The 25,691-nt window shown below is 37.4% G+C and overlaps 1 protein-coding gene across 1 annotated transcript in view; it reads left to right on the top strand.

The window, feature by feature from the left end:
* The window catches only part of Pten (phosphatase and tensin homolog), a 72,184-nt gene that overhangs the window by 6,880 nt on the left and 39,613 nt on the right, over window positions 1-25,691 (top strand). Inside the window, exon 2 of the mRNA XM_048438852.3 lies at window positions 11,852-11,936. Coding sequence (XP_048294809.1) covers window positions 11,852-11,936 — 85 coding nt within the window. The remainder of the gene's footprint in view (window positions 1-11,851; window positions 11,937-25,691) is intronic.

Raw genomic sequence — 25,691 nt, 5'->3', positions numbered from 1 at the left:
AGAGTAACTGACTGACTTTGCTTTCAGACTGAAGTAGAATAGTTTCTTTTTTCTTTCTTTTTTTTTTTTATTAGTGATTGCAGAACTAATTTTGTTTACTTTAGAGTCTTTGAATAGGCTGTAATTACTCAAGGTATGTAATTCTGTTTTGAATCAGCTATCTTTAAAAGAGATGTATTCCTAAAAGTGATTCATAAAATCAATATACATGTTTAAAGTTGGAAGCAAATTTTTGTTTTGATTTTTTTTCATTAACTTTTTTTTCTTTAATGAGACTTGTTTTTGAGTATTTGTGTTCCTCTAAACTAGAGGTTAAATAGAATTTAAGTTTTTCTTTTACTCTTAGATTGAAGTTTTGGGAGATATTATTAAGGTTGTCTCTAGGTCTCTGTATTACATTATCTTCCATCAAACAAACCTTACTTGAAGTATTATACTTTATGTATATGAGGGTGTGTAGGCTAGCAGTCAACGTGGGTGCCTTCCTCTTTTGCTCTCTGCCTTATCTTTTGAGACAGGATTTTTCTTTGAGCCTGGACTTCACCTATTTGGCTAGACTGGCTGTCTTCAATCTCTACCTTCCAGTGCTGGCTTACAGATGTGCACCACCATCCAGGGCACATTGGTGCTGGGGACCTGCCCTCAGATCATTGTGGTTGTATAGTAAGTGTTTGCTTTATTTATGGAACCAATTTCTCAGCCTCCATGGGATACTCATTTGAACTGATAATATTTATAGGTGTATTTTATCAATAGACATAAGTCCTAAATAGCCGGACAATGGAAATATGCTGATTTTGTAGACAAGGCTCAGTGAATTAGAAAGACAGCCTGCTGGAATGCAAAAGAATAGAGCTTGGAATTAGCCAGACCCCCAAATGCAGCCTAAATTCCTGTCCTGGTTTCCATCTTTCTAATATAAGGTGAAGCCGTGATTTGTACGTATTTGTTTTCGTTAGAAGTATGTGGTATTTTCAGAGTATAGTGTGCTTACTCAGGAGGATCCCCTCCTACTTCATCTGGAACTTTTGCTAGTGTCTGGAGATATTTTGGTGGACGTGGTCATAACTGAGGTGGCAGAAGACTTGATTGCATTTAGACATCTGCAGTACGTGGGATCTGGTAAATGCTAGATGAAGTGTCTGATATGCCTTAGATTGTGGATCCAAGAAGGTCAAGTTGTTACTAGATGGGCCTAACTAGGTTTTCTGACTGTTGTGGGGCTTATGTTTCTTGATAAGAACTTTGTCCACTAAAGATTTCACTAATAAGGAAACGATTTATTTGATGAGGTCTCATGTCTTTTGGCATTGTGAGATTTTGGACCTGTTAGAAAAGTTAATCTTGCTGCTATTGAATCCTGTGTGTATGCTGTTGAGAAGGCTGCCACAGGCAGTACAGGAGGGGATGGATTTAAAAGAAAGCAGGTAAAGTCGGATGTGTGACTCAAGCCTGCAATTCTAGCACTCTTGAAGCTGAGGCAGGAGGATTGTTTTGTGTTTGAGGATAGCCTGGGCAACCTTGTACTGCTATACTTTGAGTTTTACAGTCAGACCCTAAAAAAGGATTGTTTTGTTTCATGTGTGAACAATTTTCTCTATAATCGTTTAGGGAGTTAGTTTGTTGCTAGTATCTTTAATGTTACTATTGTTTAACATTTTTTAAGTCTTAGACTTTTACTCTAACTCTTTATTTCTTCAGATCGGATGAAGTTAAATATGCTGATGTGAAATGGAAATTTCTAACAAGTAATAACAGAAACAGTTACATTTTTCCGGATGAGGAGGACTGGGCTACTTGACTGCAATATTGGATGCTTGTTCTTTTCTGAGCCTTCCATTTGTTGCCAGCTTGGTTGAATTAAACTGTTTTACTTCCCTAAAATAAAAATTGAAACCGCTGTGAAGTTTTTCTGATTTGGGGGTGCGAGTTTCAATTAGTCCAGAGATGCAAAAAACCAAGGGAGTAAAAACGACATTGGAGTTCTTGTTTTATTTTTAGGGATCACAAACATAATTATAAGTGTTCTAGGAATAGATTAGTTGCTAAAATTTTTTTTGTTTAATTTTACAATTTCATTTTACACTCACTTTACACAGAATAAAATGTCAAGACCTTATTTTTTAAATTCATAGGAAGTTTAAGTACTGATTTAGAATTTTAGTTCTTGAAGTTAAAGGGAGATGTTTAGATATACTAATAAATATTGTAAAGCCAGTATGACTTATTACAGTAGCCTCAGCTACTTCAGCAAGAAAAGCAAATGGTCTTCATTGCTTTAATCCAGCTGGATAAATTGTAATGATTAAGTCTATGAGTTAAAACTCATTTGCTTAATAAAGAAAGTTCTTTTTATAAAAAGATTACTAAGAGAAAAAAAGCTAGCTTTTTGGTTTTTCGAGACAGGGTTTCTCTGTAGCCTTGGAGCCTGTCCTATCTAGCACTTGTAGGCCAGGCTGTCCTCGAACTCAGAGGTCTGTCTGCCTCTGCCTCCCAGAATGCTGAGATTAAAGGCGTGTGCCACCATCGCCCGACAAAAATCACCTTTTAAAAAGCTTTGTAACTTCACATTGCTTTCTAATTCATGATGAACGTAAAGAAATGTCTTTTCTTTTTGAACAATTTGCATAGTGCTTCATAATGAAAATTGTCAGAAATATTTCTTTACCTATACATTAAGATTTCTCCATTTTTTTCTCTTGGAGTGGACTTACAGTGACAAATGGGGACAATTTTTATGATTCAGATTTAACAACAACAACAAAAAAAACAGCCGGGCGGTGGTGGCACACGCCTTTAATCCCAGCACTCGGGAGGCAGACGCAGGCAGATCTCTGTGAGTTCAAGGCCAGCCTGGTCTACAAGAGCTAATTCCAGGACAGGCTCCAAAGCTACAGAGAAACCTTGTCTCAAAAAAAAAAAGTACTAGAGCCTTGAAATGTCTCCACCCAAAATTACTTCTAGGAAATCTATTACACGTTTAATACTTAATGTTTATATTACTTAACAAAGACAACAGATTATATATGTATATAATATGTTATATATAATGCATATGATTTTATACACACACACACACACACACACACACACATATATATATATATATATGTGAGAGACAGTTTCAGATTCTCTAGCCCATTACTATTCCAGGACCAAAATACTTTTAATAGGTTAATTTCATTTACTTTGGAGTATTTTTGCTGTGTTAAAATTGAAGTAGAACAGAAGCAATTTGAATAAACTATTTTCACACTGAAATGGGCATAGCTCTGTTGGTGTCCTTTTTGAATCCAGGATTATTGGCTTGCCATGATGCTACTGTTTTGTATTTTGAATGATGTGGTTTATGTTTGCATGGTTGCCCACATTATTGTTATACTGTTAACTGATCAAAGTTTTCTGTGCACTTGCACTAGCAAGCACTATTTATAGTGAAAGTGAGCTTGGCACTTTTGTCAGTTGTGTGACATTATTCTTAAGTCAGACACTAAAAGAAAACCTTTATCCTAAAGCTAATTGATAATTCTTTATCATTGAACTATACTAATATTTTTGAACATAATATTTAAAACAAAGTGATACAAACACAGTTGTCTTATTTTTATAAACAAAGTTACTATCAGGTGTGCCTGTATGGCCTGGATTCTTAGCACCTGGGAGTTGTCTTCAGGGAAATCAGACCTTCAGAGTCGTCCTTGGCTGTATAGTACGTTGAAGCCTAGCCTAGGCCACAGGAGACCCCGTCTTAGAAAACTTAAAAAACCAAGTTAAATCAAAAAACAAAATTACTTGCTTATTATTAAGTACATTTTTCCCCCCAAATAAAATGAAGCTTAACTGAGATTTTCATCTAGGCATGATGTTTGCTGTCTTAGGTTCTTCTAGTAAAACTTAGTGATGGCAAAAAATATTTCTTTAGCGTTTTCATGTTGCCCTTTTGAGGGTGGCAGACACAGTCCAGTGTCTCGAGCAGTTTCTATGGACTAGTTTATCGGAAATTTGCATGAAATAACAGTGTATTAAGCAGTGAGATGCTTTCTTTATCTAGATTATATTCCAGATTGTGATCACAATTGTGTGTTTGAAAAATATATGAAGGTCCTTACTAAGGGTGTTTCCATTTCACTCCTGAGAAGGTCACAGGTGGGTTTTGCTGTGTGGTGTCTAGGAGCCCCGGCCTGCCACCTGTTCTTTAACTGTAGGAAAAGTTAAGATAATTTAGTGATAGTGTTTTTGGAATCATCTAATAGTTTTTAAGAGCTAAGGTTGTTTTAGGCCTAAGATCTGCTATCATTTGTACTTCGTTCGTAAGCCACCCAGGGGCTGCCAATGCTGCTGCTGCAAGCCTGGAGTGTTTGGATGCTTCAGTAGAAGTGTTGTGTTTTCACTTGAAATAACAAATTACACGATATGTTGAGGTTTCCAAGCTAGGTTTTTAACAAGTTGCATAAGAAATGATAATATGAAACTTAGGAAGGGTACTGATTTAATAAGCAGCTTTAAACATTTGCTTCAAGTATTTTTTCAAGTCTTGTGCTCTTTTTCCTCTCACAACTTTATTCTGATCTGTATATAAAAGAACTAGCTCATTTAAACATTTTCTCCTGCATCTTAAGCTACTTAAGAAGTTTCTAATTTAAATGTTTCATCCCTATGAACTAACTTGATGTTAGTTATGCTGTATAGAAATCTTTAAAATAGCTTCATAGAATCTGATGAATTTTTGTTTTTATTTTTGTTTTGTTTTCAATTTTTTTGGTTTCTGGTTTTTCTTTTTTTCTTTCTTTCTTCTTTTTTTTTTTTGAGACAGAGTTTCTCTGTGTATTTCTGATTCTCCTGTAACTCACTCTGTAGACCAAGCTGGCCTCAAATTCACAGAGATCTGCATGCTTCTTGCCTTCTTAAGTACTGGAATTAAAGGTGTGCATCGCCACTGCCCAGCTGGTTTTGGTGGTTCAAGACAAAGTCTCACTATGTATCTTTGGTTGTCCTGAAACTCACTCTGACCAGGCTGGCCTCAAACTCAGAGATCACGGTGCCTGTCTCCCAAGTGCTAGAATTAAAGACTTGTGCCACCACCCCCAGGCTTAGCTTTTTTTAAAAAAATTATATTAATTTACCATTATTTTCTTGAATAGTTTTTTTTTATGTGCCAAATGGTTAGTAGAATAAAAAAGTAATGATTTAAGTTTTGATAACTGAATCTGTACTCTCAAACCCAATTTTGCCTGGGGCCTGTACTTTAGCCTCTCCAGGTTAATGTCTGTGAGGGAGAAGATTCTGTTAGTATAGTTTTGGGACATTGACTGGCATGACTCTTCTTTAGGTCAGGACTGAATTACAGGCCATGAAACCTCGGGCTTTTTGCATTGGAAGCCAGTGTGTATGCAAATGATCCTTCTTACCTTGTTAAATCAGTTTTTACCCAAATCCTGAAAGTTTAGAAATAATTACCTATTCTGCTTATTTAGTGTTTGGATAATGTGGAGTCTTAAAAGGGTTCCTCTCTCATTATTTTTATTTATGTTCCTTCCATTTAATTGATATTTTTGTCTTCTTGTGTACTGAACTTTATATCTCCCTCTTTTCCTTTCTGTTAGGGCCTCATTGTGTAGTCTCAGTTGGCCTGAAACCCCTCCTGCCTCTGCCTCTTGCTCCACTTCACCGCAGCCAAACTTTGTGTGTCGCACCACATATTTATCAGTTGGAAAGGTTGGCTTTCTTCAGTTTTTTTCTTCAAAATTTTAGCCTAAGTACTTTCTACATTTTTAAAATGTGTTCTTTGAACATGAAGATGACTAACTACAGAGGTGCTTTCTCTCTCAGTGGCAGGAGTTATTTTCTTACAAAAACTGTACTCCTTTAGTATCTTACTAAAAGTAAGGCATTTGTTTATTTAAACATGCAGCAAAGACTTGTTCTTACTTTCAATCATCAATACAGTTAAAACGTCATATAAAAATTTCATACTCTAAAATGAATTTTGACTAGCATTTTTGTATATAATTTCAGAGTTTGGGAAATCATTTATAACTCACAGATATAAAGTTGATTATAATGGTTAAAATACTTTCAGTGAGAAAGGAATCCTTTCACAGTGTTAAAACAAGGCGTTTTAAATTCATTAATATGATTTTCTACTAGAGTTATGAGTGACAGTATATATGTCTGCGTGATTTAAAATGTACATATTACTTCTGGTTCGTGTTCTTTTTCTTCAGTTCAAAACAATCTGTTGGGGGCAGACTGACTCAGATCACTTGGAAAAGAAACTAAGTCATTTCCCGATGACTCTAGGCTGGAAGTATAGGGTAAAAACTTGATTTATTTCACATATTACATTAAAGCCGTATGTAAAGTGAACTAATCCAGTCTACACATTTGGAGTTTTTTCTGTTTTAAATAGTCTCAAAGACTTTACTTTGAAGGGCAAATTATGATTTGTTGAAAACAAGTGTAAAAATTTTGCAATTTTGGCTAAACTAGTAGAGAAAGATCCATTGTTGGGGACATTTGTATTAGAACCTGTGAAGTGGGTTCTGCAACTCTAAGCTCTTCGGAACCTGCAAAATCAGTATAGGTACAGGTGAATGCTTTGGAATGTTTTGTTTTTTCACAACACAGTTGCTACTAAGTGAATTGACACCAAGTATGACAGGGTGTTTTCAAATTACTGGGACATCCCTGGCACATCTTTACATCTTACCTGTAGGAATATCTTTCCTGTGGTAAGTTAGAGACCTTAATGTCTTTTGCATGATTATTAAGTAGCTAAAACTTAGTGTTTTGTTTTTGTTTTCTGTTTGTTTTTTTCTAAGCAGCATATTGAAGGAGTAATTTAGAAATCTAATATCAAACATAAAGACTATAGTGCATTAGAGATATTCCTTATGAACTTTATGCTAAGGTTGGGTCAATTACAGCTTTAACTTTCATAGTCTTTTGTATGTACCATTGTGATTTTGCTGTAGGAAATTTGTGTTTGGCTTAGCTCTCATGAGGCTGTTCACAAACGTGCCTGGTAAGTGTTGGCCTTACAAGCTTTTGAAAGCTGTGAGGTAAGTTGTTGTCATGCTTTTGTAAGGAAGTGAAAGTTTTTTCATTGAGTTTATTTTACTCTATATGCATATAGGATTTGAATTGCTTTTAGAAGGATTTTTTTTTTTCTTTTGAGATAGGGTTTCTGTGTAGTTTTGGAGTCTGTCCTGGAGATCGATCTGTAGACTGTGCTGGCCTTGAATTTGCAGAGATATGCCTGTCTCTGCCTGGGATTAAAGGCATGCATCACTACCGCCTGACTTTAGAAGGATTCTTAAACTTGGAGGAATTCAGTGAAAAAAATTTGCTGGGGATTTAACCAGCAAAAAATTTGCTGGGGACTTCATATGCAAGGCAAAGTGTTGTGCCATTGAGCTAAGTAACTGTCCCCTTCTTTACTTTTGAGTTACATTTTCCTTAAGTTACCCAGGTTAATCTTAAACTCAGAAGGCCTTGTACTTGTGATCTTCCTTTCTCAAACCTACCAAATCGCTGGCATTACAAGCATGTATCACTATACCAGACTGCTTGTGTCCCAAAAGTTGTCACTGGCACTGGGTGTGGTACCTGTAATTCCAGTAAATGGGGGAAGAGGCAGAAGCATCAAAAGGAATTTGCCAGACAGGTGGTGGTACACACCTTCTTCAATCCTAGCAGTTGGGAGGCAGAGGCAGGTAAATCTCTGTGAGTCTCCAGGTGATGGGGTTACAGGTATGAACTTTATCTGCCTGGCCTATTATTTTTAAAGCTGTGTATAATTACTGCTCTTACCAGCTATGCTAAATGCCATGGTTTGCTTCTGTACTTTGTTGTAGTTATTTCCACTTGTCTTATGAATGACATTACTCTGAATCTTTGTAGACTGTGCTTTCTTATGTGGTTTATTTTCCTCAACTGCATTGCTGGAGCAGAATGAAAACACACACGTTTTATAGTTATATCTTAGAGATTCCTGATTGTCAAGTGTACCACTTTATAATATTGTTTATTAAGTAGGAAAACTACTAGCAATGTCTGCCGGCAAGATCTGTATACCCAGGTTGGCCTTGAATTTGCAACCTTCTGGTCTCAGCTTAAGTGCTGGTTTTACAGGTGTCAGAGGCATGTGCCATGATGTCCGAATACAATTATTTGTAGTTCTTTTGTTTTGTTTTTAAATTGACAACAAGATTTTATACCTCTGGCTGGCTGGTGTGAAACTTGCTATGTAGACCAGGTTGGCCCGGGGCTTTGGGACCCTACTGACTGCTTCTCAAATGCTGGAATTTTAGGTTTGTGGCCACCACACCCATAATAATAACCTCTTGGTTACAACCGTAGAGCCCGTTGCCCTTTTATAGATTCAAAGATGTTTTCAGGTATCTTTCTTGAATCAACTAGCAAGGAAGTTAATGTAAGAAATTTTGTTAGCTTACAGAGAGCAGAACTAGTACACGAGACGTTGATTTACCTGAAGTTGTCAGCTTCATGTTGCAGAATTGGAGGTGTCACTCTGGTGTTCTGTAGCAGGGGGAAATATTCATCATCCCATAGTTGGAACAGGACCTGGTACCTCGTAAGCAGTTACACAGCCCAATGTTCTTGTTCTTAAAGCCCCTTTAGTTCCCTATTTTCCGTATAATGTGTAACATGTAAACTTTGACTGCCGTTCCTTGAAAGCACTGGCAGATAGCAAGGGAAGACAGAAATGGTAAGTGCGGGTAGTTCTTGGTGTGTGCTGATTGGATAGGCCATGATCGAGATTTTTTTCTACAGAGAACTCCCTTGTTCTTGACTCTGACTTCATTTATGTATATATGCCCAGTTAAATTGAACTGCTTGCCATGGCATCCCTAATCCTTTCTGTGCTTTAAGTAAACCCCATCTTTTTATGTGTGTCTTTATGAGTTCGGTTTCTATCTCTCTTCTTTCTCTGCTTGGACCCTTTTAGCCACTATGTCTTTTCTAATATAAATTTTATTTTGTGTGTGTTATGCCTGCATTTATGTCTGTTCACCGTGTGCATGCCTGATATCTACAGAGGCCAGAAAAGGACATAACATGTCCTGGAACTGGAGTTACAGATGGTTGTGAGTTGCCGTATGGGTACTGAGAACCAAACCTAGATCCTTTTTCTGCAAGAGCAAGTATACTTAATGACGAGCTATCTCTCCAGCCCGTTTTCTTTTGTCACTGAGACAAGACTCTTGAGAGGGTTATGGACCATAGTATTCACTTGGTGATAGTTTATTTCACAGAATTAATTTCTTCATCTAAAAGCATCTTAATTTTAAAAAATGTAATAGTACTTTAGGTGCCACTGTAGGTAGGTCTCTATACCCGTCTTTCTTGAAAGAACAGGAGCTTCTTGAGGGTAGTAGTCTTGACATAGCCTCCCATTGGCAGTGTCCACTGCATAGAATGTTCAGTACATGGGTGATTTCACAGATGGAGGGGCCATTGAGTTTAGGAAGTCTATAGCATCCATTTCTGTGAGGTTATTGACAAATAGTTTCTTTAGGACGATAACCAGGCTGGGGATAGTGCCCAGAGGTGGAGCACTGCAGTTACTAACAGCAACCGAAAAGAGGTCAGGAAATTAACTCAAACTTTTGCCAACTTGTTCAGTTCATTAGTATTCAGGACACAGAACTAAATGTGAAGTTAGCTCTAGATGGAATGACCACATATTGAGGGACTTGATTCTGTGCTTCTCTAGGAGGGGAGCGTTAGTATTCACTGAGAATGGTGATAATTGTTTTCTTCTTTTAATAAAATTCAGTTCTTTGTTGTGTTGTTCAGTAAAGCATAGATTACTCCAATCTTAAGGGTGTGCATATATGTATATATGTTTTTTCTTTGTGTGTGTTGTGTAGAACCAAGCACAACCCTCTGTCAATAAACTCTTTTCCAACCTCTCAATTTATATTTTGACCTAATTGCAAAACTAATTTGCAGTGTTTTGGGTGGGAATTTCAGAGTAATGATAATTATGATTGTTTGGGCCTCTATTCTGATGACTCAGTCTTTTGCTTGTATTTACCATTTTAAGTTTGTGCTCAAAAAAATTGAATCTTTAAAAAAATCGACTCAAAGTTGTATTGTTTTTGTCTTGGTTAAACCTCTCCTTGCTTGCTTTTTTCCCCTCATTACTGAACATAATATAACCAGCACATTTCAGTAATTAAAGGGGAGCTATATTTTTAGGTGCGACCCATTTCCCAATTTAGAATAACAGATGACAGGTAATATTTATGATATTTAAATGATAATCATTTTATTTTGGAACTTTTCTAATTCTTTTTTGATTGATGTGAATTTATATCTTCTTAGAGTGACAAAATTGTTCCTGGCACAGAAAATGCTATCAGAGTATGTATGTCTGTCTATACGTGCACTTAAGAAATTAGGAACCTCAAGGCTGTAATGTAACTAGACTTGCTGAAGATGCTAGGTCATGTCCTGCAGAATGTGTAATTTGTCTTGTTTACTCTTGCGTGATGACATTTAGCCATCTACATTGTTCCTGTGAGTTAACATTTTTACCTAAAGGCTTTGTGAGTTAGTATTAAAGATACTTGGCCATCACAGATGTTGCTCTGCCCTGAAGTGTATATGACTGCAGCTTTCCCAGTGGCCCAGAGATTGATTGATGAGTTACATGAGGGGGGCAAATAGATCCAGAAAATGTAGCCAGATATCTTTAGTGACAGTTTTAAAGGGAGCAGTTTTGCTTAGTTGATGTGAAAAGTTTGTTAATCATGAGATGAGAGCAGATGGGTGGAGCCCCAGAGTAAAGTGAGAGCTGGAAAGATGGGCAGGCAAGATGAATATAGAGGTTTTGTTTCTATGTTAACTGTTGTGCAATGGAGTTGAAACTAATAGACATGCTAAGTACTGATTACATTGATTAGTAACCAGACAGACAGTAACCAGACTTAAACCTCAATTGAGTATTGTGACCTCGCAAGTGGAGGGCTAGAGATCTTCCAGGTTATCTCTTCCAGCTCAGTCTTTGTGTAGAATAGTCCAAGTTAAGTTGAGTGACTTGTCCAGGTTATACAACTCAAGGGACACTAGCTTTCTATTTTCCAGAGTCTCTCGATTTACTTCTTTCTTACTGTTCTGATCATTGTTAACCAGGAAAAATGAGAAGTTGTACTGTTAGGTCTTTTCAGGCTGGTTCAGGATTTTGTTTTTGAGTTCACCCTGACACACTAGCTGTATGATTTTCAAAATAAGGAGGTTTTATTTTCCTTATATGCCTTAACACTGTAAATATCGAGATGACCTTTTGTCTTAGGTTCTTATTTACTTACTGGTTTTTGTTGTTATTTTTGTTTTTCAAGATAGGATTTCTCTGTGTAGCCCTGGCTGTCCTGGAACTCACTCTTTAGACTAGACTGGTCTTCAACTCAGAGATCTGACTGCCTCTCCTGACAAGTGCTGGGATTAAAGACCTTTCAGCTTCTTACCTACTGTTTAATTTTTTGTGTTTGCGATAGTTTCTCACTGTAATCTAGGCTCATCTGAAATTTGTTCCATGTCCAAGAATAACCTCCAATATAGGCTTGTATTATGCTCAGCTTTAGGTTTATTTTCAAGGTACTAAATAGAGAATTTTTAACAGTATTTTGTTGTAAAATTGTTTTGAAAGTCCTTTTTAGAGTGATGTGTTTATTGATATTTCTTAATTATACATCATAGGTTGTAGACATACATTTGACAACCTTTTATACTTATAGCTATAGTGGGGGAAGCTAATGTTTTAAAATGCATTAATATTTGTATAGTTGCATATTTTAGGTATTTCCTTAATTTAAATACTCAGATATTTATCCAAATATTATTGCTATGGGATTTCCTGCAGAAAGACTTGAAGGTGTATACAGGAACAATATTGATGATGTAGTAAGGTAAGAACTTTTGATTTTCTATTTCATTTATTAATAAACTATATTGATATGTTTTATTTAGAAGATTCCTAAAACAGAGCAGTATGTGTATTATGATATAGAGTTTGTTTTGTTATGATAGTGCTCTGAAAGTTTTTAACCTAAACATCTGATAACTCTTACTGAATGCAATTCACTGGATAAGAACCGACTTCATATATAATCATATGTTTGTGTGATATGATTTTTTTATTTTGTATTTGGTAAGATGCCTCTTACCAGGTTAGTGCCTGGCTTCTACTACAGTACAAGTTTTTAATTTTACATTTGGAGTAGTCTTTGAGTAGGTTTATTTAGTTATTCACACTGAGGTGTGGTTGACTGGTAAGTCATGTTTATGTGGAACTTACACATGTACTAGTGTTTGATGCAGTGGTTATAGAAGGGAATTGTTGGACACATGAAATAATAAATTCAGTTTTATGATAAACATAATTTTCCAAGTGTAATTGTGATTTAATTCAGAAAAGTCTTTCTCAAGACCTAGTCAAAAATACTTTATGACCTAAGAATATATGAAATTGCCTGTTGGGCAAATTAGTCTGAACATATTTTCTAATTTCAGAATAAAAATACATGTAAATGAACGTTTAATTTTTAGTATGTTCATTAATAATAATTCATTAATATTGGGTCTTGCTATGTTTGTTGTGCTTTTTAAAAGTACTTGAATAGTTAAAAGATAAAATTCTGGATTATTTCTTGTACTCAAAGTATCTTTCCTGGGACTTCTAACTACTTAGTGATTATGTGGATTTAAATAGGAGTCATCTTTCAGGTTCCTGGCAGAATCCAGTGTCTAGCTAGACCTTTACCACTGGTTATTAGACCTTATAATAACTCATCCAAGAATATGTTATGTTGGGAAGTTAGTTTGGTCCTGAATCTTCTGGTTTCATAATTTCTATACTTAGGCTTGCAAGTTAAAAGGTTTATGTTCACTTTGTAATTAGTAACCAAGACTGAAATTGATTCTGTTTGGCTTTATCTATTCCAGTTTGTTTTATTTAGCTTTATAGGCTTTGTCAGATGTTTTCCTAAAGAGTTTCTTATCTAGATTGTTTATTTAGCTAGTTGTTCTTTTAGCCAGCTGATTTTGTCACTTCTTCCTATAATGATTTTAGCATAGCATATGGAGAACTAGCTGTATATAAAACTTTGTTCCTGGTGGGTTTTGTTGTTATTGTTCTTTGTTTATTTTATAAGCTGAATGATCAGCAAGGCGTGGATGGCTTCTATTTGCCATTTCCCCACCCTCTGTTATATGGTGCTTAGAAAGGAAGGTAACATCTTCCTAACACACTAAAATGACTACAAATAATATTTGTGTGTGTGTGTGTGTGTGTGTGTGTGTGTGTGTGTGTGTGTGTGTGTGTTTTGGAGCTGGGTCTCACCTAAGTAGCCTTGGCTAGCCTGGAGGTCCCTATGTAGACCAGTTTGGTCTTGAACTTTCAGACATTGGCCTGCCTCTGCCTCTGCCTCTGAGTGCTAGGATTAAAAGCATGTGTCACTACATGGCACCCTTGCAAATAATTCTTAGTTAACAACTTTTAGGATTGACTCTTTCAAAGAACATCTGTGTTCAACATCTGAATAACTGGTGACTTTAGTTTGTTTATACTATATTGGTGATATTAGGAATAATCAATAGTGATTCTTTTTTGTTTTAAAGTTGATAACATCTCAGAAATATTTTCATTTTCTTATACCTTTTATATTAGTTACTATTAGCATCTGTCACCAAATAACACGGCCGAAACAGGTAATGGAAAAGAGGTTTAGTTTGTCTCATGGTTGCAGAAGGATTTCAGCCTTTGCATCTGAGAATGCAGGGCAGAGGCACTCCAGATTCATCCATCCATGGCATCATGAACTTGTAGCAGAAGTTCCTGGTGGAAGGAGTGTATAGCAGTGATGCCTTGTGGTAGTAGTGGACAGGAAGCAGGGACTAGAGGACTCTTCCGATACCTGCTCCTAGAGACTCATTTCTGACATTCAGATTTTACTTCCAAAAGGCTCCACAAAGCATAGCATCTTTGCTCTTTTATTAATAATGTTTTTCAGTTGAGCTTTCATCACTTTGTCTAGTGGGGTGTCCAAAGGATATTTTGAAGTATTTTATCTAATTCCATATTTCTAATGATTTTCCCCAAACAAGAGATATTGTATAAAACTTAGTCTTCATTATTGTACTATATTGTTACCTGGAGTGAAGCAAACTTAAATTGCAAATATCTTTAAGCTTTCATGCTTACATTGTTCTGTGATTAGAGGTTTGAGATACTTAGTGTCATGGTAATGTTTCGTATATGAGAATTTGAGACAAATATTTAACTTCTCCATTTGAGATCAGGGATTAATATAAACAATGTAAATGGAGAAACAAATCAAGTTGGAACTTTGCGTGCTTTCTCTCTCTCTCTCTCTCTCTCTCTCTCTCTCTCTCTGTGCGTGTGTGTGTGTGTGTGTGTGTGTGTGTGTGTGTGCCTCTGTGCCTCTGTCTGTCTCTGTTTTTCAAGACAGGTAGTCTCTATGTAGCCCTGACTGTCCTAGAACTCGCTCTGTAGGTCAGGCTGGCGTCAAACTCAAAGAGATCCACCTACCTGACTCTGCCTACCGAGTGCTGTGGTTAAAGGCGTGTGCTTTCACCACACAACGGAACTTTACTTTCTTAATTGCAGATGATTTACTTAATCTGAGGGATGAACACTGATGGTCAACACAATTTAAGGGAGGGAAATAAAGAGCATTAGGTCTTTCTTTTTTTTTTCTCTCTTTATTTCTTGTGCTAAGGTCTTGCCCTGAGCTAGGGGTAATATGAAACCACGCTTTGTTCTGATAGTTCATTACTCTTTGATTTGTGGGTTTACGTTGTCCCTTAGGCCAAGATGAAATTGCCATTTCTAAATCTAAACAGTCTTTAACAGACTGGTGCATAGTGTACTGAAGTAGTGTATCTTGTGAACTGTTCTGTGCCCAAGGAGTCAGGAAAATGTAGACGTAACAGAGGCAAACTGCCTTCTATGCAGATACTCACAATGCTACCATGTGTGCCTTTCCCACCTTTTATGTTTCCTCCATTTTTTTTCTCATCTTTCTAGACAGCATTTCATGGAGTTCAATTTGGGAAATGTTGAAAATGAAAAGGTTATGGGTACAGTTTTTTTCTCCTTGTCTGAATCTTTGGCAATTTATTGTTAAGTTTATAATAAGAACATTTTTTTATAACTTTGCTGTGTTTTAAGGTAGGGTCATACTATACGACCCAGGCTGACTTATATCTAGTCCAGGCTGGTTTTGAACTCATGATTCTTACACTTCCACCTATGGGTGCTGCCATACTAGCATGTTCACCCAAGGTTTTTGATAAGGAAACAATTAGAGCTCAGTTTTATGACATAACGATTTAGCAAAAGAGTATCTATTACTGTCTTGTATACTTGACAGTATATACTTATTTATTTAGCTAGTTGTTCTTTTAGCCAGCTGATTCGAGACTATTCTTTCTTGGCTGCTAGCATATACATTTTTTCTCTGAAGAAACTTTGCAAATATTCAATTCTTAATTTTATGTACATTCTTCAATCAAGCTTAAATATATGTTTGTTGATTTTCAATAAGAAGTATTTGTAATTCTAACATCATTATTGACTATCATTTAAAAATGAGACTTGAAAACAGATTGATCAGAGGCCAACTTGACAATAATGACTAGGAAGGATCTATTACTTCTGTTTTTCCTGTCTCCCATTTCTTGTTCCTTCCTTCATTTTGCCTGTCTGCTTCTTTCCCACTTAAAATGAGTTCATATAAAAATCAATCATTGCTTTTGAACTGTGTAATTTGAGTGACATATAATATTTTCACATTGTAGCCAGAGGTGAGGCAGTCACCATGTATACCAAACTCCAAAACATTTTTGTCCCTCCCGAAGAAAGCCCTAGTTCTCTCGGCTGCCTCTCTCTCACTTTTGTAAGCTATATTTCTTTGCTCATAGGGAGATTTAGTCTATTAGACGATAAAAATATTATGGGCACAAATCTAGCTTTGCTATTTTAATAGTGGATACTATTTTCTGTACATTATTTACTTACTATTTATAGTGTTAACCATTATATTACTAGCTTACATTTACCGTCAATATTAAGTTTTAGAGTGAATCTAATCCCTGTTTCACTTTCATAAGTGATTTAAGAGAAATTAAAATCTTCAGTTGCCATGTCTTGGAAGTAGCAGGAGGCTGAAAGTTGAGTTCATGTCTGTAAGATTCTAAACTTGATTTTTTTTCTTTATTGCTTATTATTGTATTTGAGAGAGAGTCTCATTATGTAGTTAAGGCCAGTCTTGAACTCATGCTCCTCCGAACTCTGTATCCTTAATGCTGGATATATAATCTGATCGGCAAAAGTTCAAGGTTTTTCTTTTTTGTTGTGGGTGGGGAGCAGTTCTGCAGGTTGAATTCCAAGATATCAATCACTAGGTGTTCTACCACTGTGCAGAGCTCAGAGCTTCTTTCCTTGGTACCCGTTTTTCTGTGTATCACAGGACAGAGTCTGAAAACCTTTGTAGAAACTGACTATATTTAAAAACCAGGAAGCCTCATTCTGAAATCTATATTTCTAGCTTATTTTAAAAAACTGACAGAATTGTCAAAACTGGAGTCATATTCCTGTGTGCCAGATCAGCTAGGGTTGTGTAATGCCTGACCTTTGTCACAACATGGTTAAGTTGCCATTTCTCTTCTTCTGCTAGCAGACTGATCATTAGGCATTAACAACTGTAACTGTGCTATGTATACTCAGTATTTTTGCTTTATTAGTGAATGTATAGCAAGATTTTGGTAATCAGTAAATTATTGTAAAACTGAAAATGTGCTATACAGGACTAAAGAGATGACACAAAGATTAAGAGAACTGGCTGCTGTTCCAGAGCTCCTGGGTTTGGTTCCTAGCACCCATGCAGTTTGCTCAAGTGCTCAGAACTGCCTGTAATCCCACTTCCAGGGAATCTGATGCCCTCAGACACTCATGTGCTCTCCACTAATGTCCAAACAGTCAAAGTACTCATGCACATAAAATAAAATTAAAAAAAAAAATCTTAAAAAGAAAAAGTACTGTGTTTTCCAACATTGTTCTAAAACGCACCAGAGGATCAGCATAGAATTCTGATCTCCAGTTCCCAGAAGTCACAACAAGCAAATGTTTGGAAACTTTACTTTCTTTTCTACTTGTTTCTCATATTCTGTTGTGCAGAAGAAAATACTTTATTTGATGTCTGTTCATTTACATTTATTCTTTGATTTGATGTCTAGTTAAAAGTCACAAACTAGTGGAGTTCATTTGTGTCTGAACGTCGAGTTTATCTGAACATGGTGTGCCTTTTGTTGCTGAGCAGGTCATGTGAGGAGTCTCAGGCTGGTAGGCTTTACCGTGTTGTTCAAGTCCCATGTTTTCTTGCCAGTCCACTACTGTGTTGAAGTATTGTGTATATCAAAGTGTGCAATTACTCCTTTAGAACTATCTCTTATTTTCATTTTGTTAAATTTTGTTTATTTATTTGGGTTTATTTTGTTTTTGTTAAGACGGGTCTTAACAAAACTTAACTATTCCTTGAATATGTGATCCTCCTGCCTCCACCTCTCAAGTGCTGGGATTCCAGAGGTATGACTCTGCCTGGCTGCTTTAGGTATATGAATGGTCTCCCACTAGATGTCTGAGTTTTTACAATTATTAGGATCTTCTTGATGTGTTGATCCTTTTATTGTTATTTTTAATCTCATACTTTAAATCTAGTGTATTTTCTAATACTAATCTCACTCTTTTGATTATTATATAGAATTTTTATTTGCCCTTTTAATCTGTTTGTGTTTGTAAATTTAAAAATCTGTTTGTGCTTGCATGTTTTGTGAATAATATGTTCTCTGTCTTTTAGAGAGTTTTTAGCTTGTTCACACTTACTGGTACAGGGAGAGTTACTGTCCTACAATTTGCTGTTTGTTTCTGGTTTGCCTTACTGCCTTTTTTCTTCAGTTGATGTTTTATAATGAAATGTTTTAATTTCTTGGTGTTTTTATTCTGGAGCTGTTTTCCTTGTGGTTACCATAGGAATTGCATTTGACATCCTAAAATTGCAATACCAGTTTACCTTTAGTAGTTTTCAAGCCTTGGTTCCTGTACAGTTCCATCCTTACTTCCTGTTAGCTTTTAAAAATTTGTAAAGTTGTATTTTTTAATATCATTTATTCATTATTTAATAATTGGATTTTTAAAAATACCATATCTAAAATCATGTAGAAAACAATGTGGAATTCTAAGTTAAAGTTATACTACTGTTAGATTTTATGTTTGTTGTTATAATTATCATTTCTCAGAGTTCATCATTTCATCCTGTAGCTTCAAGTTGCTGTAGTTCCCTTTATCTGAGGTTTCAGCTTAGGTGTAGTCAATAGTGGTTCAAAAATACTATTTGCCTTTCCTCTTGAGAGAAGTACCATATTTATATAACTTTCACTATATTGTAGTGTTAAAATTGTTGCGTTTAAATATTACGGTTAATGTTTTACTGTGCCTAGTTTATTAAACTATCATAGATAAATAGGTATAGGAAAAATGTGTATATATAGTTTGTTGCTGACTACAGCCTTAGGCAACCACTATGGGAGGAGAATGTAGTGTAATGTATCCTCTGGGGGCTAGGGGAGTTTTCTGTGTGCTAGTGTTTCATCATTCCCACTTGAAGGACTCCCTTCAGCATTTCTTTGAAGGACTAGTCTTTTGGTAATAAGTATCCTTAATTTTTGTTTCTCTGGGAATATCTAAGTATTCCTCATTTTTGAAGGACAGTTTTGCTGGATATTTTTGGTTGATATTCTTGTCTTCTAGGACTTTAAATATTGTTGTATTTTTGCTTCCTGATCCTCAAGATTTCTGCGGGAAAAAAACGTGCTGCACTGAGATTCCTTTCTTTATGACAAGTTGCTTCTTTCGTTCTGCATTGAGACTGCAGATCTCCTTCCTTCCTGCCTTCCTGCCTTTCTGCCTTCCTGCCTTCTTGCCTTCCTGCCTTCTTCCTGCCTTCCTGCCTTCCTGCCTTCCTGCCTTCCTGCCTTCTTCCTGCCTTCCTGCCTTCTTCCTGCCTTCCTGCCTTCTTCCTGCCTTCCTGCCTTCCTGCCTTCCTTGCCTTCCTGCCTTCCTGCCTTCCTTGCCTTCCTGCCTTCCTGCCTTCCTTGCCTTCCTTGTCTTCCTGTCTTTCTTGTTTTGTTTTGTTTGTTTGTTTGTTTTTCAAGGCAGGATTTCTCTGTGTAGCTTTGACTGATCTGGAACTTGATCTGTAGACCAGGCTCTGCCTCCTGAGTGCTGGGACTAAAAGTGTGTGCTACCACTGCACAACTGACTGGGTTTTTCTAAAGACAGTGTCTCACATAGTACATACTGACCTGGAGCTCTCTAATACTTGAATTTCTGGTCCTCCTGCTTCCACCTAGCTAGTGATGGAATTTTAAGTGACTATCACCTTGAGAGGTTTATGCAGAGCTTAAAATGGATCCCAGAGCTTTGTGTGTGTTAGGTAAATGCTCTTATCAAATGAGGTGCATCCCCAGTCTGTCTTCTTTTGATGGTTTGATTGTGATCTGTCTAGTGAGTCTCTGAGTTTTTGTGACTTGTGACTTTGTGACATTGAGTCACAAATTCTTTATGTTTCTATCTTTCATCAGGTTTGAGAAGTTTGTTACTTCTGCAAATAGTTGTCTTTCTGACATCCTCCAGATAAATAATTTAGCCCAGTTGATGGTGTCTTACAGGTTGCTTAATATCTTTACTTTTCTTCAGTAAGTTGCTTTCAGTATTTTGATATTTATCCCTCTCCTCCAACTCTCTTCCTATATAACTTTATGTAGTGTTCTCCCCAAATCAGGTCCAGTTAGTGTTGAACATCCACTACTGAGTATGTCAACTGCCTGGGATTGGGGTGGGGCTTTGGCTAGAGCTTTCACAGGTCTGTCATGTTTTACAGTTGCAGCCTGTTGTGCCTTGAAGTCACTCTTCACCTTTGGCTCCTAGAGTCTTTCTGCCCCCCTTCTACATATATCCCTGAGCCTTGAGGAAAGGGGTGTGATACAGAATGCCATTTAGAGCTGAGCATTCATGGGAGATGGAGATAGGAGTGATATGGCTGGGTGGAGAGAGAAATATAAGGTGGGAGGAGATAGGAGCTCAAGGGCAGTTTGAGGAGGCTGTCTGAGGACAAGATTGCCCCTTTGGTCTGAGCATTGGTAGAGGTAAAAGGTCCTCCATAGTGGCTGACCACTCTGCTTCTCTGATCTCTTAGCTTTCACCCCCTAATACCTGACTCTGGCTTTTTATTAAAAGCAATTAGAATTTGTGCTACAGGTTTTTACCAAAGGTCCATGACCTATCTAGCCACAGGCTCTTGGCCTCATTTTGGCAATGTTAGATATGGATTCCATCTTATGGAACAGACCTTAAACCTAATCAAAAAGTTGTTACTCATATAACATTTGTGCTTAGATCTACTTTTGACTCCTTCTAATACGTTTTTATTCTATTTACTGTATTTTTCGACCATGGCTAGGATTACAAGTGTGTACTACTATAGTATTCTACTTAGATTTTTATTAAAATTTTTTCATATATTTGGGTTATATTCTTTCCCCCTTCCATCTCCTCCCAGATCTTTCCCATCTCCCTATCCACCCAACTTCATATTCGTTTTCTTTGACTTTCTCAAAAAGAAAAAAAAATCAAAACAAACACCGGGCAGTGGTGGCATGGCACACTTTTAATCCCAACACTCAGGAGGCAAAGGCTGGTGGATCTCTGTGAGTTTTAGGTTAGCCTGATCTACAGGATGAGCTCCAGGACAACCAGAGCTACCCAGGGGAAACCCTGTTGACAAACAAAAAACAGTGACAAATCAAATCAAATAAAAACCATGGAGTCTGTTTTGTATTGGCCAACTACTCCTGGGCATGGGGGCTGACCTGGAATGAGGCTGCTATTACCTACTGGAGAAACCTGATTTTCTGTTTTTTAGTAGGTATCAACTGCAAATAATTTCTTGTTTAGGAGCAGGACTTTGTGTCCACTTCTCCTGGGATTTTGTTTGGTTTGTATTTTAACAGATCTTGTGTATGCCATGATAGTCTCTTTGAGCTTATATGTGTATCACCCCTGTTGTGTCTGGAAGACACTGTCCTGGGAGTCATTTATTACCTATAGTTCTTACAATCTTTTCTTCCGCACAGATCTCTGAACCTTAAGAAAGGGTTTCAATAAAGACATCCTACTTAGGACTCAGTGCTCCATAGCCTCTCAGTCTGCACACTGTCCAGTTGTGGTTCTCTGTGTCAATCACCATCTACTGCAAAAAGAAGCTTCTCTCAGAGGGCTGAGAGATGCACTCACTCATCTATGGGTAGAACTTACGTTTTTAGGAATGATGGTATTGTTATGTTCCTTTAACAGAATAATAGTAGGTTTTCCCCTAGACTCATGACATAGATCTGGTCTCAAGTTCTTGACCACTTTAGAAGGGGGCAGACGTGAGTTCTGTCTTATGGCATGAGCCTTAAATTCAACTTTAAAACAGTGTTTGGTTATTCCTATAATATTTGTGCCACTGTTGGACCAGTATATGTGCCTGCATGCGGGCAGGTCTCTGTTGTAGGTCGAAGAGTTCGTACCTGGGTTATGTTGATGACTACTCCCCCCCCCCCCCACCCCGTAGTGTGCAAAGTACCTTCCACCACCATGAACTTCAGTGGTGCTTCTGGTTGGGCACCAGCTCAATTTCTCTGTGTTTGATGACACAGTAAGTGGTCTCTCCAGCAATAGGACCTTACTGTCTGGTTATGGAGGGAAGCAGTAGCCTTGGCAGTAGCTGTGATATTGGGGTTAAAAGTGTGTGCTGCTGTACTTTTTTATGTGGGCTCTAGGGCTTCAAACTTAGGTCCTCATACCTTTGAGTAGTGTGCTTTATTAACTGAGGCATCTTCCTAGCCCTGGAATTCTACATTTTTAAAAATTTAAATTATTGCCATTTTTCAAAACTTAAATTATTGCTTTTTTTTTATTTTGTATGTTGGGGGGCATGCTTGTGACATGCCACATGTGTAGACGACAATTTTCCTTCTACCATGTGGTTCTTGGAGACCAAACTCATCTTCAGGCTTGGTGGCAGCCATCTTTATCTATGTATGAGTCATCTTGTTAGTCCCCCACCCCTCCACTTTTAAAACAACCCAGAAACTAGTTTCCTGCCTTGACCTTCTGAATGCTGGAATTACCTGTGTGTGCCACCACATTCAAGTTTTTTTTTTCTTTCACATCGATCTTTCTGTTTATCATTTTTCTTGATCTCATTCATGTCTTTTTTTAGATCTCACCATTAAAGTAAAGAAAAATTTTTGTTTAGTGAATTTACTGTGAGGTTTTTCTGAGAGAAAATTTTTTGACTTATTTTTTTCCCCTTTGAGTGATTCATAACTTTTTATTTTGGGGTGCATGTGTGTTTTTGTCTCAGTCTTATAAATTTTGTGTCTAAAAACTGGAATTTGACTCTTCTGGAGTAGAAATTAATTCTTCCCTTTTCCAGAGTTTGCCCAGCTGTTTTGATGGGTATTTCTGTGCTGGATATCTGCTTATGCTATAAACTTAAGATCTTTTAGACTTGGGCTTTTTTCTAGGCATAGGGAATAACTTCCTAATTTCTCTTGTCTGTGTAATTACTCTATTATTACTGCTCGTATATGTTTGACTTTTTGGAGGAAAAAGGAGGAGGGGGGAAGAAGAAGGCTCTTAGATTTCAAGTCTCTGAAGTCTTCAGTTGGTGGGGGTTGCAAGCGTGGTCAGATCCACTTCCTCTCTGTCTCTTCATGTGTGATAAAAGCAGCAATTAGTGACCAGAACACAGATCGCTAATATTGGAACACATAACCTTGGATTCTGCGAGTTGGTTGCAGGCCTCTGAAGAGGTATATCAGTGACTGACTGTGTATTATGAGCTGGGATGAGCAGACTCTGCTGCATAAGAGCTAAAGTCAGGGCTGTGGAGATGGCTCAGTTGGTAAAGTGCCTGCTGTATAAGCATGAAAAAGGTCTGAGTTCAAATCCCTAGAAACTGTGCAAAAGCCAGATGGTGTGGCACGTTTTTGTGATGCCAGTGGTGGGATGGGGGCAAAGAGCACTGGGTCCTGGGGCTTGTTGAACTCTGCACAGGTGAACACCCCTCCCCGCCCCCACACATATCATAGTTACTCATGGAAACTGTCAGCCTTTGTCTAGACTACCGAGAACCTGAATGGGCACATGTCAAAGATTCTGCAAATGCAGTTGGTAAATGAATGTTGATTTCTGGTGCTGCCTTTTCTGTCCTCTTTCTTTAACTAGGTTTTTTTTGTGTTTGTTTTTGTTTTTTTTTGTTTGTTAACACTTTTCTGGCATATGAAATATGTTAGTAAAGGTAACTTAAAAATTCACTCTCATGGCTTACCTAGGTTTCTTACCTAAGAAATCTTATATGTTCATACAAGCAACCTCAGTTAAACTCTCACATATGCCCATATGCCCACAAAGACACCAAAGTTAGTTGTTTTTTTTTTTTTTTTTTGGTTGTTGTTGTTTTGGTTTAAGATAGGGTTTATCTGTAGACCAGGCTGAACTCAAACTCAGAGAGAGCCGCCTGCCTTTGCTTTCTGAGTGCTGGGATTAAAGACCTGTGACACTACTGCCTGACTGACATCAAAGCTGAAAAGAAGGGGTTCAGCAGGGGTAGGAGTAGATGTAAGAGAAAGTAGTTGGGGGGTATACATACCAGAATTGCTTCAAGTATGGTATTGTTATGAAAGAGATGTCTTAGATTGTGCAGGTTTAGGGAGTATCGCCTCTCTGCTTTTGTCTTTCTACTGTTTTAGTCTCCACCTTCTAAATATCTGTAGGCAAGTGTACTTGTTTCTCTTTGGAAAGTACTGTTTCCTTGCCTCCTCCTTCCCTGCCTTTCTGTTGTGTTAGACTTAAAAACTGAGCCAGATGTGGTCATGAAATTCCTGAGAGAATGGTGACGGAAGTGGTGAATGTTTCCTAAGCGCTCAAGTTCTTTGAGAGAATCTCCCCCCCCCCCCCCCTACACCACTTTCAAATGCTGTACTGTATCCTTTAAAGGGCTTCTTTCTTCTGGTAGTCTTGCTGTGGTTCACATGATAGCTAAGAAACCATAGTGGGACACACAAATAGGATCTCACTACTCCTAACTTAAAATACACTGTAGGAAATACCCTTTAGGAAGAATTTATAAGTTCTTGGTTGCAAAGGACAGAAAGTGTCTTTAACTTAATCAGAAAGAAATAAAGCTTCTTAGGAAGTTCCTATCTTGGAAAGAAGTTTAGGAAACATGGAATGTCTAGGAGATATTAGGGGCTACAGTCTGCTTAGGTCACTTTCTATGCATGCTCCTCCTGCTCTACCAACATCCTGAAGAATCTGTTCTTCTATACCTTGTTTCTAGCTCTGTAGGTTTCAGCACCTAACACAGAAAGATAGGAAAGAAACACTTGCTTCTAATTTCCTGTAGTGTTTGCTCACTGGTTAGCATAAGGATGACTTCCTTGTGAGGTGCTTAACTTTATCCCTCTTTTAGATCTTTAGAGCTGTGTCTACACATAGAAAAAACGTGTTTTTGTTTTTAATATTATTTACTCGGTTTTTTTGTGTGTGTTTTCTTGGACTTTTCAGCTTCCAGAGCTATGAATAATTAATTTCTGTTGTTTATAAATTACCAAATCTAGTTGGGCATGGTTTGTACACTTGGTGTTTATGTGTGTGCTGACTTTCTTTTCAATTTACTATATTTTTTTGAGATTGTTTTCCCCCTTAATTATTTCTGTGAACTCTAAAACGTAAGGAAACCACTTTGATTCCTTTTGTAGGCATGACTTTATAATGCCCTTCAGTTCCTTTCTTTTCACTTTTTAAAATTTTATATTTTTTTTAAAAAAGAAAACAAACTGTCTTTTTTCATTTTACATACTAATCCCAGTTCCCACTCCCTCCCCTCCTCCCATTCGCTACACCTTTCTCCCACTGCACCCCCATCTACTCCCCAGATAGGGCAAAGCAGTTTGCTCCAAGGAAGGACTAAGGCCCTTTACTATATCCAGCCTGAGCAAGGTGTCTATCCAGAGAGAATGGTTTCTAAAAAGCCAATACAAGCAGCAGAGACAAATCCTGGTGCCACTGCCAGTGTACCCTCACTCTGCCCCAGCCATAAAACACACATTCAGAGGGTTTATCTTTGTCCTATGCTGGTTCCTTCCCTGTCCAGCTGCAGTTGGTAAGCTCCCCTTAGCTCAGATAAGCTGTTTCAGTGTGTGTCCCCACCATGGTCTTGACTTCTATGCTCATATTCTCCCTCCTCCCACTCTTCAACTGAACTTAGGGATCTCAGCCCATTGCTCTGGGGTGGGTCTCTGCCCCTGTCTTCATCAGTTGCTGGATGAAGGTTCTATGGTGACATTTAAGATAGTCACCAATCTGACTACAGAATGCCCTTCCCTTCTATGGCATTAGATTCAGATAATCATTGATTACAGAAATTGATGCATTATCTTTTGTTCAGAATTACTGATTGCTAACTTTGCTTCAGTAATGTATATGTTACAGAATAGGTATATATTGGTTTTTCTCTGCAGGGTCTCTCTGT

This window comes from Myodes glareolus, chromosome 7 (assembly GCF_982192425.1).
Source record: "Myodes glareolus chromosome 7, mMyoGla1.1, whole genome shotgun sequence".
NCBI lineage: Eukaryota > Metazoa > Chordata > Mammalia > Rodentia > Cricetidae > Myodes > Myodes glareolus.
Note: the sequence above shows the minus strand (reverse complement) of the source record. Positions and strands in the feature narration are given on the sequence as shown.